An 18,616-nucleotide genomic window follows, 5' to 3' on the forward strand; every position below is an offset into this window, starting at 1 on the left:
TGCTATCTGTATCAATTATAAGGAATTTAGATTCACAAACACATGGTTCATAAGCAGTTCTGTTCCTGACTTCCTGGCAGTGATTCAGATTTTTTTTTTAAATCTTGCACGGATCCTTTAAGCTCCCCACATTGTAACCAGGCCTTTCGATTGTGGTCTGGCTGCTTGTCAGCAAGACATGGCCTTGTGACTTTTGTCAGAGGTACATATACTGCTACGCAATAGGTTAACGAGTGCAATGCCAATACCAGATATGTCATGATAGCTCAACAAAATCGAATAAATGGTCCAAGACTGTTATAAAGGAGTTTTACATACATCGCTGAGCAGATCTCTGAATTGCTGGCTGTTTGGTGGATGCGCTCTGGGATGGCTATTCTGAAAGACTAACTTTACTAAATTGCAAATAACCAGATCTTCAGAAAGCACAGGAAAAGAAACATTTAGAGATAGAGGAGAAGCATCATCTCCGAATGGTAATCACTGCTGGAATACCTGAGACTGGCTAATTAACGAATACTCCACCCAAGCTATACCCTCCATCCCCAATATACCACCATTCCTGCAATTCTGATCAGCATAGTTGCTAACCAAAGCAAATGCCACCTAGCACTAAAATACATGGATTTTACTTTCAGAAGGTAGGCATAAAGTGATGGAGTAACTCAGCGGGTCAAGTAGTATCTCTGGAGAAAAAGGATGGGGTGACGTTTCGAGTCGAGTCTTCTTCAGACTGAAAGTATGGGGGAGGGAACTGGAGGTAAGAAAAGGCCAGAACAATGCAGGACCAGTAACAGACGAACAAGGAAGGATTGAGCCCATAATGGCCCATTGATGACTGGGAAAGAGGTGACAAAGGGATACAAGGATGCAAACAGTTGAACTAGGAGGGTGGGGGAGGGGGGGGGGGGGGTGATGGAGAGAGGGAAGGCAGGGTCTACATAAAATGAGAGAAATCAATGTTCAGACCGCTGGGTTGTAAGCTGCCCTTGCAAAATTCCTCCAATGTGTGTGTGGTCTCACTTTGGTAGTGGAGGAGGCCCAGGACAGAAAGACCAGTATGGGAATGGGAGGGGAGTTAAAATGTTTCGAAACTGGGAGATCGCCGAGGCCAAGGCAGACTGAGCATCAGTGTTCAGCAAAACGATCGCCCAGTCTGCGCTTAACTTCACCGATATACAAGATTCCACACAAAGATCAATGGATATAGTAGATCAGGTTGGAGGGGAAGTGAACCTCTGCCTCGCCTAAAAGGAGTGTTGGGGTTCCTGGATGGAGTCGAGGGATTTTCACGGAGGCAGAGGCGACATAAAAAAGCTCTACATCAATGCGGGGCAGGAACTCGTGAAGGGGAGAACTGGGTATTGGCCTACCACAGTTGCTAAATGTCTGACCAAACTCCAGCTTGGACTGATAGCGTCTCTTTGCCTTCTCAATTGTTTCTCATTGTTGTGCGGAACTTTTTAAGATTCCTATTCACCTATTGTATACCAAAGATCTGGTCCTCAGCAGGTTTTAAGCTGGGGTCGGATGCTTTCCGAGGGTTCACCCTCGTGAAGGATCTTGTGATATAGGTGACTGATACTATAGTGTCATCGGTGTATGTGGAGGCTCGAGAAGGTACATTGGTGTTCTCCTTTTTGAAGCGAGCATAGAAAACATTGAGCTTGTCTAGGAGTGATACATTGTTGTGACTTGAGCTGCTACTTGGTCTCGCCTTATAGGATGTAATGGCATGGAATTCCTGCCACAGCTGCTGAGCATTCATCAGATCCTTCAGCTTAGACCAAAAGTGTCTCTTTGCTTTCCCAACGGCCTTGCCTTGGTCATACCAGGACTTTTATCACCCCATATCACCAGTTTTGAATGCCCAGCATCGGGTCCTCGGTGGATTGCAGACCTCCTGGTTCACCCAAGGCTTCTGGTTAAGGAACACTTTTATGGTTTTAGTGGGGATACACCCATGCACACTTTATGGAGTTGGTAACAATCAGCATATTCATTCAGTTTCATTGCCAAGTTCTTGAACATTGCCAGTCTACCAGTGCCAAATAGTTGTAAAGTAATTTGTCTGCCTCTTCTAACCACTTCTGTGCCATCCTCACCACTGGAGCTGCTACTTTTAGTTGCTGCCTATATGCAGATAGGAGCACAGCCAAGTGGTCCGATTTGCCAAAGTGAGTTAATATCAAAGTTTCAGAAATTGTGATTTTTTTTTTTTCAATGTTCAGTTAAGGATGTGGTGAGATCTATAAATTGATCAGAATGGCTGACACATTGAGGAATCTATGGACAGCAACTATGGTGTGTTTGAGATGCTGAAGTGCAGAGGCAGTGACTAGCCTGTGATGATGGCTGTATACATGGCACTGTTAGAAACATAGAACATAGAAAAATATGTGCAGGAGTAGGCCATTCAGCCCTTTGAGCCAGCACCGCCATTCAATATGATCATGGCTGATCATCTAAAATCAGTACCCCAATTCTTGCACTTTTCCCCATATCCCCTGATTCCTTTAGCCCTTGGAGTTAAATCTAACTCTTGAAAACATCCAATGAATTGGCCTCCACTATCTTCTCAGGCAGAGAATTCCACAGATTCACAACTCTGGGTGAAGAGTGTTTTGAGTGTGTGCCTGTGTGTGAATAGATCTGTGTATGAATCATATAGCTATGCCTGTTTCAAGTTTGCATTTATGAGATCAGTTTCTAGAGCTAGCGTGCTCATGTTGACAAATTGTGTAAAATGGCAATTATTCATGCACTGCTCCTAGGTTCACCAGTACTTACTTCAGTGGTTATTTTTGCTCTCATATGCTTATACCACCATTTTATCTCTGATCTTGGGCTAATCTGCACCATAGGCAGGATTACTAGCGCAACACAGAATAAGCACTCTTGGTTAGATGTAATCCAATGAGTAGGCTACAGTGTCTAAACTAGTCAGCAAAATTTAAAATATGTAAAATAATGTTAAATCATGTGGAAGATAAAACGAGGGTTAAAAAATGGCGTTGAGAGAAAAACAAGTGCAAAAGTTGAAAAAAGACTAATGTCTTGTTAAAGAATGGTCTCGCCCTGAAATGTCATTCATTCCTTCCCTCCAGAGATACTGCCTGTCCCGCTGAGTTGCTCCAGCATGCTGTCTGTCTCCGGTGTAAACCAGCATTTGCAGTTCCTTCCTACACGTTTAATATATCTTAAACTGGTAACAGCAATGTAGCCAAAAAGGATTATTCATGCTAATTTTTAAGCACATTTTCAATGCTAGAGATCTTGCTTGACACAAATTAAATCTTATCAAACTAAAATATTAACTTGCGGTTCGATGAACAGGCCATGTCTTTTTCACAGCATACATAGTGGTTAACAACTCCATGCATTTCATTTATTTGAATGCTGTGACTGTTGGCAAGCCTAAAACATCTGGATGAGATGATTTGCTGCTTATAATGCTGAGCCTTAAATTGGACCAATGTTATTGTTAGGAGCATTCATGTTTATATTTTACTTCTGCAAAAGGAGTAATTACTGCAAAATTAGGGTTTTAGCTGAAGGCATCATCATCATCATCATCAGATCTGAATGATTTAATTCTTTTGATTTCTGAATTGCAATTATTTTTGCAGTCATGTTAACCACTACATGAGAGTTGTATATACAGTATGCCATATGGAGGTGACATTTTCTTTTCATGTAGGTATCAAGGTGCATTAATAAACCAATTATTGAGAGTTTAGTTTTCATAGTTATTTTCCCAGGTACGCATATAAATAAAAAGAACACCAAGTTAGGCAATTGGGTCAAGAACACTGACAGCAGTGGGACAAACCGTATTTGACAAACTGGGTATCATAGAGTTAATTTCTTTAAGCCTATGATGCCTATCATCTGTTTGTCTAAGTCCTGTTCATGAACTAGGAATAGAGCCAAGTGTGCACTGTAAAATTATATAATCTCCTGGTATGTTTTGCCTGCTTTATACCTTTGTTTTGAGCAAGTAACCAGCGTTTAAAACTTTGCAGACTATTTCAAGTGGATATGCACAACGGGAAAACAAGTGGAGTAATATTCCATCATTTAGAAGCAAACATGATCTTAAAGGACAAGAACGACCAATTGAAAGACGCCATTCTGGTCAGGGAGATGGCACAAAGAAGGGTAATTGCTTAATTTATATATATAAATATATTCAGAGGTAGTATTAAAAGATATATTTATGAAATATTGCAATACATTAATATAACACTGCAGCCCCTTTTCAAAACAAGTGATCCTTATAGTACTCGATCTTCAGGAATGTTCCGTTTCTTGTGCTGTCTTTATGGCAATAATAATTTTATGCCAATAATAATTGTAATGGTTCTCTGCACCTGTACCTTCTTCCTGATGATAGAAGCGAGCATGGTCTGGGTGGTGTGGGTCTTAGCTGTCTTCTTCAGACATTGCTTCCTGTAGATCCCTTTAATGGTGGCAAGTTCAGTGTCTGTGACACACCAGGCAATGTTCACACTTGCAGCCTCCTTAGATTTTGAATTTTCAAATTTCTGAAGCAGGCCATGATGCACCAGTCACTATGCTCTCCACTTAACTCTTATCAAATTAGAATAGAGTATTCAGTGACATACTGATTCTTTTCCATTTCTGAGGAAGTAGAGGCATTGGTGAGATTTCTTCATGATTGCATCAATGTACTAGCTGCAGGACAGATCATAAGAGATGTGTACACTCAGGAACTTGAAACTGTTGACTTTTTGCACCCCCATCATGTCAATTAAGACAAGTTGCCTGGTCCCTTGCCTTTCCCTTCTAGAAGTCAACCATCAATGCTGTTAACATTGAAAACAAAATTATTGTTCAGGGATCACACAACCAGATTATCAATCCTATACTGACTCTTCTTTCTCTGTTATTCAACCAATGAAGGTGATATCTTTGATGGATTTAAAGATCGCATTGGAGCTGTGTCTGGCTGCACATTTGTGGGTATTTGAGAGAGTGGATCAGGGGACTGAGCATAATCTTGAAGTGCCAGTGTCCTGATGGTCAGCAAGGAGGAGGAGTAGTAATTGAGGTCTGCTGATTAGGAAGTAAAGGATCTTGTTGCATAGGAATGAGGTTTGGAGGAAACCAAAGATCTCCAAGAAAACCCACGCGGTCACTGGGAGAATGTGCAAACTCCGCACAGACGGCACCCGTAGTTGAGATCGAACCCAGATCTCTAGCGCTGTGAGGCAGAAGCTCTACTGCTACGCCAAAGATGGCAGGTTTTGTAGGTTAAGTCACTTAGTATAATTGTAAATTATCGCTAGGATAGTGTTATAGAATGCAGGAATCGCTGGTCGGCGCACTCAGTGGGCCAAAGGGCCTGTTTCCGCACTGTTTCTCTAAACTAAACTAAATATTTGACCCTTAAATCCTGCTATGTCATTCAAACTGGTCATGGTTAAATTCAGAATGGTGTGTCTGCTTTCTCTTTATATTTATCTTTTTTTATTTTATAGCTAAAAAAAATCCTTAATTTGTTTACCAATTTAATCTTCTTTTCAGATGCAGAGAGGATAACGTACAGCAGAGAATTTTTGATGAAAATTGCCAGCCTGCCAATTTCAAAAGAGAAACCAGAATTTTTGCCATCTCTTCCTGTGGTATTAGAGAGGCCAGTAAGTTGTGTCCTTTGGCAGTATTTGATAAAAATTGGTCAATTGCATTTTCTGTAACAGTGCTGAAGCAATATTTGCAATTTTGATCTTTTGTTTGTTTTTAAGGTAACCAGATAACCAGATAATAAGAAAACTTAAAAGAATGTACCTCAACTCATTTGTAAATTACCATTTCTAGCAACTGTTTTCAGAAGTAACAATATACTTCTTGAAATATTCTGTAGTACATTTTAAAAGAACAAAATCATAAATAGAATATCACAAATCATTAACTTCCAACTTGTGACTTATTTCATACTTAGTTATCTGCTCATCAAAAAACATTTTCATTTTATGATAATGTGGGATGGAGAATGCCTAATTTGGAAGTCAACATAATTGTGCTAATAATGTAGATATTGTTAGCAAAAATATTTGTTGGACTTGTTATGTTTTCCAAGTCATCAACATGAAATATGATCTTGTGTGCCTAAATTGTTGAGGATCATTGATTGGCATCAGTAAAGTGAGCAAGGAATATGTCTAAATAATGGGTGTTTTGCCAGAAAGATTGCCGGCGAGAGAATGCAGCAGTGAGAGGTATTGCTTAAGTGACCTGAGACGTTTCGCTGTGAAACAGGAATGGAAGAATATGTTGCAGTCATGCTGCAGTCACGTTTCCAATGACCAAAATTGGATTCTAACTTTAGGTGGAGCCTGCATGTTCTCACTGTGTCTTTATAGATTTCCCCCAATTTGTCCTTTTTCCTCCCACACCCCAAAGATATGCCGGTAAGTTAATTAGCTCCGGTGAATTATCTCTAGTATAGGTTGGGATAGAAGTATGAAAGAAGAATCGATGTTCATGTGAGAATAATTTGCAAGATCGCAAGGAGGGATAATAGGATTGATGGAATAGATTTGATGAGTTGAATGGCTGCTTCATGTTTCATAATTACCAAAGAAATGCCTAGGCAAAACATCAGATGTAGCGTGTGTGTGTGTATATATAGGTGTAAATGTACTCTTAAGAACCATAAGTACCAATACATGACATTTGGTACAATATAGTGAAAGACATTGCCATTATTTGAGAGTTCAGTACTACTGCATTCAGTAAAGGATACTTGATTACTAGCTCAAAGTCTATTTGATTGAGAAGCAGCTATAAAGACTGTACTGACAGCACATTAGGATGTTGATAGAATATTCCTGCTTGCGGGAGTAACAAGATAGTGAACAAGTGCAAAGTACTGTAAATAAAAAATGGAATTCTGTGGGCAGAGCAGTGATGATGGCAGGTCGTGACTTGAAAGTTATGTCACTAGGTATGAGAGATACTTGTGAATTCAGTCATATGCAGCAACTAAAAATGTTCTACAGGGGGATTAAAATTGTCAATATCCCAAATGCTACGTATTTGGCAAGCACAATTAGGAAATAGTTGGCGAATATGAAGTCTAATTAAAGATATTGGCAAAAAGATAGACTTTCCAGATCTTTTTAGAATTGGTGTTGTGTAAGTTATTATTTGGCCGGGAACTGAAATAATTTAGGCTAATTTAGGCAAGAATTGGATGTGCTACACTTAATCTTCAGGAGAGTTGGCAGAATAGCTACTAATTTGGAGGTTTAAAAACAATGTTTTGTTTCTGCATGATTCCAAGATGTAAGCAGGGCACGAACTCACGGAAATGTTTATGGCAGCATAGCCTTTTCACAGCCGTGTCATGTGAAAGCTGCAACTGAGTTAGGTAAGTGGCAGGAAGGCTTGATATGTATGTAAAGGGAGACACCTACCCTGAGAATGTCCATTCAAGGTGTCACCGCTAGTCCCTGCAGAAAGTTACTTTTCGTAAAGGCACTAGTCACTAAAAATACACCTTAGGAGACATGAAAATCATACCAAGGGTATTCTACAAGAGTCATGGATATGGTGCTGACTGTTTGAGTATTTGCAAGCAAGACCTGGATGTATGTTCATTTCTCCACTGATCAATATAAAGAGGGTATTGCATTATGACAGCAATGAAATATTAGCACAGAAGATGTCGATTACAGAAATGAATGCAGAAGCTACTATAAGGCCAAGAAGCAAACCTGCAAAATAAAATGAAAAGTTGACTCCAGAATTAAAGGTGTTTTAGAAGGAAGAGCATTTGAAATTTAGAGGCAGCGAATTATAATCCAGTGAGGAAACTAAAGTGATCTGGACAATGAATTATTCTCAGAACAATGAGAATGTTTGCACATCTTGAAGACAAACAGTTCAAAGGATTATCAGGACAACAGGTCTGTTATAAGACGAAAAATGAAAAAGTTCAACTTTAGTTTATTGTCACGTGTATCGAGGTACAGTGAAAAGCTTTTTAGTTGTGTTATCCAATCAGCGGAAACACTATAGGAATTTACAATCGTCAAGTCAAGAGAGTTTATTGTCATGTGTCCCAGATAGGACAATGAATTTCCACGACAGAATATTTTAGGCATAAATACAGATCGGATCAGTGTGATCATATACCGTCATCCAGTGTTTGGCTCAGATGTGACAGATGGGCAAGATATGACTGCACTAGTTCTGTGGAAGAATTCTGTTCTCAACTTTTGTTTAGAAGATTGTTCAGGAGGTAGAATCAAACACCGATTGAATTTGATAAGTTAAAGAACTGCATTGGAGATAATTTGATTAGAAAAAAACAAGATGATGTAATAACTTCAAATGAGAGCAGAAAGATAAAGGTATAGTCTCTGTGGGGAATGAGAGTGCAAATCAGTGTGATTGTGTGAAAGTAGATGTGCAAAGTTTAAGAGTCTTAAGAAACAACTCTGTTTTTCTCCAGGCTCCATTTGTTATATTAGATACATCGCTGAATGCTGTGTATATCTGTAATCGTTAAGAGTTAATGGAGAAGGGCCCTGGCCCGAAATGTCATCTATCCATTTTCTCCAGAGATGTTGCCTGAACCACTGAGTTGCTCCAATTTGTGTCTATCTTTGGTATAAACCGGCATCTGCAATTCCTTTTTATTACATTATAAGAGTTACATATTATTGGCCGTTGAAGTTGTTTATATTCAGTTTGCCGTTTACATGTAACGCCAAGAAGAGGGTGTTCAAGAATCTGTAATGCTATGGGTTCACAGTTATGAAGATAATTTTATTGAAGCAACATTTTCAGAAGTTATGAAGCCAGATGTGCACAAGGTCTATCTAGAGACTTGAATTATCAAAATTATCAATACCTGGACTACATATTTCAGATATCAATTGCACTTTGCAATGACAAATTCAGTGAATAAAGAGACCAAGAGATTAAGCAATTTTACACTTTATTGAAGTTACACCTGTATATTGATGTAAATTGTGAATTAATTTATAATTTTATAAATGTAAATAGTTGATGGTTTGTGTGGGTTTATCACTTCTTTAAAGGGGAAATAGTCAGAGAAAATCACATAATTGTAAGTATGCCTTTTAAGAAGTGAGTATCAAGTGATGTCTGTTGATACAATGTTGTGCCAGACACTACCAATAGTTGAAAGCCTACTGCTTTCAATAAATGATGCTTTTTCGATAGCTAACTTTGTTATTTGCCTTTATAAGCAACAATGCAAAAGAACGACAGATACCACATTTCAAATTTTGTTGAAGAACATTTCAGCAAACAATATGATGAGGGTAAAACTAGAAGCTAAAAATCTAAAATGTTAAATAGCAAAATATTGTGAGTTGTGAGAGATCAACAAAGGGTGATGAAAGCTGGCTGGCTGTCACAGTTATACAAAATTCCATTTGTAATTTTGATGAGGTTTATTTGATAATGCTAATCAAAAGTCAGTTGGAGAGATTCAAACAAGAAATTTAATGTTAAATTAGGCAGTAATTCCGAAGGATGCAGCACATTCAAATATTTTTTCACGAAGGACAAATTCCACAAAGATTGTGGTAATAGACCAAAGCTTTGAACTTGGCAATTTAGTTAGATAGAGCTCTTAAAGATAGTGAAGTCAAGGGAGAAGGCAGGAATGGGGTACTGTTTGTAGATGATCAGCCGTGATCACAGTAAATGGCGGTGCTGGCTCAACGGGCCAAATGGCCTACTCCTGCACCTATTGTCTATTATCTAATTTGAACATTGAGATGAGATGAGACCAATAGTACTCAAGTGCCATGCATTCTATGCCATCATGTGGTGTTGCTTTCTTAGCTAAAGAGTCATCCATGGGTATTTTAAGGAGTTTTGGAGTGATTTTGCTTTCTTCCCACTCTTGGATTACTTTATCTCCAACCCAAACATGACTTATCATGTGAAATCCTAGATGTCCAGATCAATAATTGTGAGGCCTTCAGCAGTCAATTTCAATTGTTTCTCCATGTTTGTATATTTAAAGGGAATTTGATCAAGAATGTAATAAATGTGATTGATGCATCGTTCTGGATGGTCGTTTGGGATCCTTCATTCTTATGACATGTAAACACAGAGGAGGCTCTTGGGCATGTAGAGTGACAAACGGTATGGTTTGTGGGTTTTGATGTCACCAGCACTAAATTCCTGTGTATACAGTACGGCCCTCACACAGCAGGAGTCATTCATACTGAAAGAACCCTTATTTGGTAGGTTGATAATTGCTTTTGACAATTGCTCAAACTTATGGGAGCGTCTGAGAGATGCCTGAAGTGTTATATGGTCGGTCCACTTTTAAGTAGTTTTCCTAGCAATAGTTCCCTACCTCCCTTTGTTGCCAATGTCTTTAGGGATTGCCAATCATCTGGATTCCGCTTAATTTGTCTCCCTGTCTATTCACTCTAGGAGCTTAAGCCCACCCACTTCTGATAGCTGACAGCCAATTTAAATCCTGACACCCCCATCCCCACATTGCCAATTGTCAAGTTTCAAACCAAGTGATTTGGAGAATTGGGTATCCATCCATTTTCTGATTTAAAAAAAACAAACTCTTATCCAACTTCAATCACCCGATCAAATTACACCAATATGACCAGCAATTGTAGCCAGATCCTCCAGGTCATCTGTGTTATATCCATCCCAAACCTTTCCACCTCCTCTATTGTCTCTACCCCACTCCCCTGATTATATCTATTTTCACACTATGATCTGCAAACCAGTTGATTTCCTTTGCTAGATCCGCAAAGGTGCAACCACCAGAGGCAAGGCCTTTGTGTGTATCATAGTCATGTGTAATAAAACCTCTATGCGGCATGATTTTATACAAGGCCGGTGTCGGCACTTGTTCAGCACCTGTTCAACTGTAATGTAGGTAAAGGGCCTGTCCCACTTACACGACCATTCGGCGACTGCAGGCACCCATCATAGGTTGCCAAAAATGTTTAACATGTTGAAAATTCAGCGGTGACCAGAAAGACGTTACGACTCTTTGGGTGACTAGGAGACCTCTCACGATCATACAGGTGACCCCTGGCGACCTAATGACAATACAGGCGACCCCCCTGGCGATATGCCCCCTGGTGACACCCGCGACTTGTCGCCAGGGGTCGCCTGTATGGTCATGAGAAGTCTCCTGGCCAATCAAAGAGTCGTAGCATCCTTCTGGTTGCCGCTGAATTTTGAACATGTTGAAAATATTCGGTGACCTATGACGGGATGCCGGCAGTCGCCAAAAAGGTCGCGTAAGTGGAATAGGCCCTTGAGTAACCGTTTCTTGTCCATCATGTTGTACTAACTAGACTGAATATTTTGATGAAGTAGTTAAGAGGTTTGATGTTCTGTGTGTAGACTTACAAATTATATTTGCTGAAGTGCACTTCCTGTTTGCAAAATTGAAGCATATGGAAAAGTAGGAACAGTAGCTGACGGATAAGAAATTGGCCATGAGTTAGTAAACAAAGACTGGTAATTTATTGGACTGAAGAATGATATACAAAGTTGATATACCTCTACTTTTCTTCATAGATATGGAGGACATGACTTTGATTTTCAGACATAATTTCAACTTGTAGAACTGGAAAGTGCAATAAGTAGGGAAGAATACCATGATTTATGTCATGATTACTTAGGCTGATGGAATGAGGAATGCTTTATATATAACATGGAACCATAGACAATAGGCGCAGTAGGAGGCCATTCAGTACTTCGATCATTTATTGTGATCATGGCTGAACGTCCCCAATCTAACCCATGCCTGCCTTCTCCCCATAATCCTTGATTCCACTAGCCCCTAGAGCTCTGTCTAACCCTCTCTTAAATCCATCCAGTGATTTGGCCTCCACTGCCCTCTGTGGAAGCGAATTCCACAAATTCATAACTCACTGGGTGAAAAAGTTTTTTCTCACCTCAGTCTTAAATGGCCTCCCCTTTATTCTAAGACTGTGGCCCCTGGTTCTGGACTCTCCCAACATTGGGAACATTTTTCCTGCATCTCGCTTGTCCAGTCCTTTTATAATTTTATATGTTTCTATAAGATCCCCCTCATCCTTCTAAACTCCAGTGAATACAAGCCTAGTCTTTTCAATCTTTCCTCGTATGACGGTCCCGCCATCCCAGGGACCAATCTCATGAACCTACGCTGCAATGCCTCAATCATAACGATGTCCTTCCTCAAATTAGGGAACCAAAACTGCACACAATAATCCAGATGTGGTCTTACCAGAGCCCTATACAACTAATGAAGAACCTCCTTACTCCTATACTGAAGTCCTCTTGTTATTAAGGCCAACATTTAATGATTAGAAGTGCAAAGTGATGAGGAGAGGCAATATAATTTTAAAGGTCTGATTTGCTAAGAAGTCCAATGATGCAGAATGACCAGGAATGGCGTGTATATAAATCTATGAAGGTGACAAGGTATGTTGTAAAAACTGTTTAAAATGCTGGGGTATAAAGCAGCATATAAACCAAGAAAACTATTTTGAATCATAAAAGGCTAGTTCAGCCATGTTGTGTGTTGTGTCCAATCACAGCACTTTTAAAAAGTATGAGGCAGAATAGATTTATTAGAATTGTTTTACGGATAAAGAACTTCGGGATTTGTGGAAGGTCTGGAGAGGATGGTGTTCTTCTTTAGTGCAGGAAATGTTGACAGGAGATTTGATTAAAAAAATCTTCAAAATTATTAGATTGCAGGCAAAGTAAGTAAAGAGAAACTGTTGCTATTGCAGAGGGGTCGAGAAGCAGAGGCCACAGATTTAAGGTGATTGACCAAAGAACCCAGGCGACCTGAAAATCCTTTTTGCACAGTGAGTAGTTAGGATCTGGAAGCATTCTTGTTTGGAAACATTTCTTCCCTTCCTCTCCTTGATCATTCCCTTTGTTGTTTCTGGTCCCACTCCAGCAAATATGAATTCTCTTTGACAAACTTTGCAAGAGGTCTGGAAGGAGCTTGCTCCTCAATGTTTTTTTAAAATAATTCTCCCTACAGTGAGTGACCAACATCTTACCAATTAAATAATAAAAAGAAACCTAAATCCCACAGATATCAGATATCAGATAGTCTGAAGAAGGGTTTCGGCCCGAAACGTTGCCCATTTCCTTCGCTCCATAGATGCTGCTGCACCCGCTGAGTTTCTCCAGCTTTTCTGTGTAACCTCCCACAGATATCATGTAGGTTCCCAAATGGTTACAATTTTCATGACCCTGCAGCTCAGAGCAAGGAAGACTTTTCCCACATTACAGCTGAGAGCAAGGAAGACTTTTCCCACATTACAGCTGAGAGCAAGGAAGACTTCTCCCACAGTGTTTCTGTGCAAGCAGTCAATGACATTACGATACGTTGTGCACTGTTCTCTCTTGTGCAAGCACTCTGTGCCTGTCTTCTAAGTGCCTCTGTCTGACCTACTGCTACTACAGATAGGAATGAAGGGAGACGGCGAGCCATTCTGAAATGGTAGCATTCTGGTCTGGCTGTGAGGCCGCTGTCTCAATGAGGGTGAGTCTGAGGCAGGATAACTGCTTTTTTCTCCATGAGCTCACTATCATTCACCTGGGCCAGGACATAAGATGGTCTTGCATTCTGATAGATCACAAAATGCTTTTATTGTTTTAAAGGCAGCAGTTTGGACTTGGCTGGTGACATAGAACACTTGGATAGTAAAGATCTGGGTTTCATCTGCAGCATTGGACAATTGATCTTGACCTATGTTGAAATGACACTGGGGCTGAAGCTGTCATCTTTGCCGTCCAACATAAATTCTGCTTTCTTGCCACTGAATTCATTTTCCTCAGTTACCACTATTTCAGCCAAACAAGACATTTTTTGCAGAGTTTCTTTCTTTCACTTAGCCAATATTGCCTTCCTGCTTGCCTCTTTTTTTTTTTTTTTTTTGCTGCGTCTCTGAAATGCTAATAACTGTTTTAATCAGTTTCCTTTTATTTCTTTATATTTACTCCTTTCTTAATTGCCCCCAAACTGCAGAGGTCGTTAAGTCACAGAAAAAGTAAGAAGTACAGATTTCCTTTCCTACAGGATGCTAATAAACAGAATATGCAAATGTTTTCAGATGATAATCCAATAATGTCCTGTTTACTACTGGTATGACTACATTTAGTTCCAGATTCATAATCATAATAATAATAATCATACTTTATTAACCAAGTTTGTTTTACAACATACGAGGAATTTGATTTGCCTTAGTCATACCAATAAAAAGCAACCAAACACACAAAATACATTTTAACATAAACATCCACCACAGTGACTCCTCCACATTCCTCAGTGTGATGGAAGGTGGGAAAAAAAAGTTCAACCTCATCTCTTCTTTGTCCTCCAGCGGTCGGGAGCCTCTTAACCTTTCGTTGACGGGACGATCTTACTCTCGCAGACGGCGGCGGGCCTCCTTGTTGAGACAATCAAGCTCTTGCATCAGGGAGGGGGGGGGGAGGGAGGGGGGGGGGAATCTCAGCTCCCCCGCGCCGGCTGTTCTACCCTGGGACGGGACTAGTCGAACATCGTGCGGCTTTTGGAGCTTCCCGACTCAGTCTCTACCTGAGACTGCAAGCTCCTTGATGTTACAGTCCACTGACCGCGGGTGGAGCGTCAATCCCAGGCACGGGATCGGCTCGGATGGCAAGTCCACGGCCCGTGGTGGGGCTCAAAGTAAGTCCCGAGCAAGGCCTTCAGCTCCATGATGTTAGTCTGCAGAGCGACCGGAGATACGATCCGGAAAACAATCGCATCTCCAGCAAGGTAAGAGATTGGGGGAAAAAAAGAAAACGTTAACACATACTTTTAAAACACACAAAAAAAGACGAAAAGGACAGACAGAGATTATAGGTGAGGCTGCCATAGAAGTGCCACTCGGTGGAGTTCTGCAACTTGATTATTTAAATTTCCTAGCTGCCGTGTTGGGTTTCAAACATATTTCTAGATCGGAGACCTGGAAATTTGGCTCTAGTAAATCACTATGGTTCTATTTCGGTGCTCTCATTGGCAGGATTCTTATTTTCCATCCTCTGTACATTTAAATTTTCTGCCTTGCAATGTATCATGTATGTCAAAAATGCCAAGATGTCTTTCTTACCCATCATCCCGATTGTTACAGTCTAATATTTATTCATTATTTCTCAACCCTTTCAATTTGAAATTTCAGCCTCTTCTTTATATCTGTTTATGAGATTTACTTACTTTATCTACAATGTCCACCACTCTTATGTTTTTTGTTCCATCTTGCAAATAGTTTTTCCTGTAATTCTTCCTGTTGATTTATGTGACCAAACAAAAGTTCATCCTTTCTAAGATTCCTTTTTCTATTATCTATTGATTGTAGGATATTCAATATATAAAAAATAAATATATAGTGGTTGCTGTTGATTCTTGCTTAGATAGAGAAAGTAGAAAGGCCCAGAATGTTTAAGAATTTATAGTAAGAGTTCGAACATTAAGCCACTGATGACAAGCTAAAGCAGTTCTTTTTTTAAACAAAAACATTAAATAAAATCTTTATAATTAATTGTTTTATTAGAAGCATATGCATATCATACTCCAAACCAATACAGACTTTGTTTAACGATTGCATATTATTAGTATCTAGGGGCCCGGGTTCCCAGCTATCAAAATAGCTGGGGTCCTCATTTATCAATTACGTATTAACACTGCTTCTAATTGTTTATTAATATTTATAGATAGAAAGAGAGGAAAGAAAAAAAAAGAAAATTAAAAAAAAATAGAGTAAACTATCAATAATACAGCTTAGGAGATGGGTCTGTAGGTTAAAAAATGTAACTATTCATCTAATCCTGGATTCAAGTTTCAGCCAGGCTCCCGCGCTGGACCAATCTACCCCTTCAAATAATCTGTAAATGGAGACCATATTCTAGTAAATAATTATGGTTTGTCAATTAAGACAAGTCTAATTTTCTCCAAATGCAAGGTCCCCGACATCTCCATAATCCACATTTTGATTGTGGGGGTTGTTGGTCTTTTCCAAAATTTTAATTTTTTTTTTCCCCAATTATTATACTATAATCAAGGAAATTTCTTTGGCTTATTGTAAGTTTTAGGCATTGTTCTGATATTCCCAATATTATTAATTTAGGGTCGGGATGCAATTGGATATCAACAACTTTGGATATAATTTAAAAAATCTCCGTCCAGAAATTTTTAATTTTTCCAATTTACAAAAGTATGGGTTAAATTAGCCGCTGAATATTGACATTTGTCACAGAGAGGGGAGATATTAGGAAAAATTCTATTTAATTTTGTTTTAGAAAATGCAGTCTATGTAGTACTTTAAATTATATTAAATAATGTCTGACATTTAACGAGCATTGATGTATGTGTTGTAGATTTTCATCCCAAATATCTTTCGTTATAGGTTGAGCTAATTCATTTTCCCATGCTTGTCTATATAATTCCGTCAACGGGATATCACTATCTAAAAGAGTATTATAAATGTGAGCAAATAAAATCTTAATTGAAGATTATTAGGAACTGGTGAAATAAAGATTTTTTCAAACATCCATTTGAAAATGTTGAACGAAAAGAATAGTCTAAGAATGATTACTGGTCATTTAGACTTCAGAGCAAAGTAATCAAATTCCTTTATGAATGGATATTTTCCATTATGCACAAACAGTAGAAAAACTGATCACATCGTATAGTAGATTTTAAGAAATTGTGAAGAAGTTAGGAAGTAAATGACAAGATAGTTTCAGGAGCAAATGGTATGTTAAAGAAACTATGGGAAAATACATTTAGGGATAGTATTTTTATTCAAAGTACTCAATGCAATGTTAAAGTTCATGTGAAATTTACTTTAGTTTGAAAATGGCTGTTTTCTTGCTGACATAACAATTAAGGTATTTTCTTGATAGAATATATGAACTAAATTAATTGGATGAATGAATGTACCTCAGTATCTCAAGAAGCTGTTACTTCAGACTGTCAGGAATTACCTGATCACACCTAACCGTACTTTTTGGGAACTTTGGTTTCCATTTGAATGAAAAATATGTTGCATCATTTATTTTAATAAATGTAAGAAATTGTTTTGTTTGTCCCTGTAGGTACTGAAATATCTTCTTATGATGACGGTTTACTATTGCCTAATAGGATTTAATGTTTGAATAAAACCCTCAAATTACAGTATTAATAAAATTGTCATATATAACATAATAAACTACGTCATTTAATTTTGTTGCATATAGCATTTAATCAAAGAATGGAAATAGAATGGATTGAATTTACACAGGACTTCTCCAGTTGCTTGATGTAAATTCGTCTGGAGAAGGTCCATAATAGATTTCCTCCATTAAAGTCGCACAATGTATTTTTGAGTCTTGTCAGCTAAATACAGCATGATTGTCATTTGGAATGCTTTACTGTTAAAATAAATAAAAAATAATGGAATAAATTTGTTTAAAATGGATTTTGATGTGCATAGATTTTTTTGCATTTGAAATCCTCTATAATGGACTAATTGTTATGTCTTCTTACTCAGAGAGAGAGGTTGTATGGAAGTGGACGGGGTTTATGTTTTGCTTACCAAAGGATGGCTACGAATCATCATGGAATTGCTGGCTGAATGACTGTTGTAAATCAAGTCCTGAACTCGCTTGGAAGGTGCTTATATTCTGTTTAATATTTCTAAACATATCTACTGGACTTTTGGATCTTTATGGGAAGAACTCATCCAACTTTACTCAACAGCTAGAAGATTTTTTTCAGTGATGAGCTTCATGATTAATTTCTTTTGATTCTAATTAATCAAGATGGTGAAGTACCACATTTGTAAAACAGCACTTTTGGTAGAGTTTGTGCACTTGAAATAAATTGAAAATGGGTTAACAAAGATTTTTTTTAATGTAGCAAATGAACTGTATAGAAAGGACAATACTATAATTCTAATACTCTCTTTTGAAGAATATTTATTATACTTGCCCATTTCACATTTTGGAAATATCAAGATATTCAAGGTCATGCATAAAAAGAAAATCTTTTATTTTAATTTTGTCATATCATTTCAATCATTCAATGCCAATCTCGAAACATTTAAAGTATACGGTATTGAGATGTGCCTTTTACCTACAATGTTTATTATCCAGGAACGCAAAAAGGTGAATTACATACCTCTGACCAGTTCATACTCCACCTTTGATATTATCCTTCATATGCAAGATTATCTCAGTTATCCAATGAGAGAAATGATAGCCAGAATTCCTTTTAAAAATGTCATGGAGTCATCCATCTTATCCCTTCCTGTGTTGCACCCAGATGCTGCATCCTGAATAACTTGGTTGTTTTCAGGAAAAGGGTTTATTAGAGAACTACGGTGTATCATCATTCTTTACATATGATATTGTGACCTAGTTTGTAATAAGAAATTTGAAAATGCCAGTTAAAGACTCAAATATAGTATTGAACCAAAGAGCAGAGGGCCATGAAAAGGTTTAAATAATGATGAGAGCTACCTCTGCTGATGACAATTTACAATATAGCCACCATAACACTTGTGCCTCGGAGTTCACAGGATTATATCTGTCTAGCAAGTTATAGCACATGCAG

At 38.4% G+C, this 18,616-nt stretch overlaps 1 protein-coding gene across 3 annotated transcripts in view; it reads left to right on the forward strand.

The window, feature by feature from the left end:
* The window catches only part of gra (granulito), a 58,679-nt gene extending 40,710 nt beyond the window's left edge, over positions 1-17,969 (forward strand). For all 3 annotated transcript variants that reach the window (XM_055633619.1, XM_055633618.1, XM_055633617.1), the window contains 3 exons: positions 4,026-4,161; positions 5,551-5,663; positions 17,553-17,969. In XM_055633619.1, the coding sequence (XP_055489594.1) occupies positions 4,026-4,161; positions 5,551-5,663; positions 17,553-17,636 (333 nt within the window). In that variant the 3' untranslated portion in view covers positions 17,637-17,969. The remainder of the gene's footprint in view (positions 1-4,025; positions 4,162-5,550; positions 5,664-17,552) is intronic.
* The last annotated feature ends 647 nt before the right edge of the window (positions 17,970-18,616 follow it).

Source organism: Leucoraja erinacea, chromosome 4 (genome assembly GCF_028641065.1).
Source record: "Leucoraja erinacea ecotype New England chromosome 4, Leri_hhj_1, whole genome shotgun sequence".
Taxonomy (NCBI): Eukaryota; Metazoa; Chordata; class Chondrichthyes; order Rajiformes; family Rajidae; genus Leucoraja; species Leucoraja erinaceus.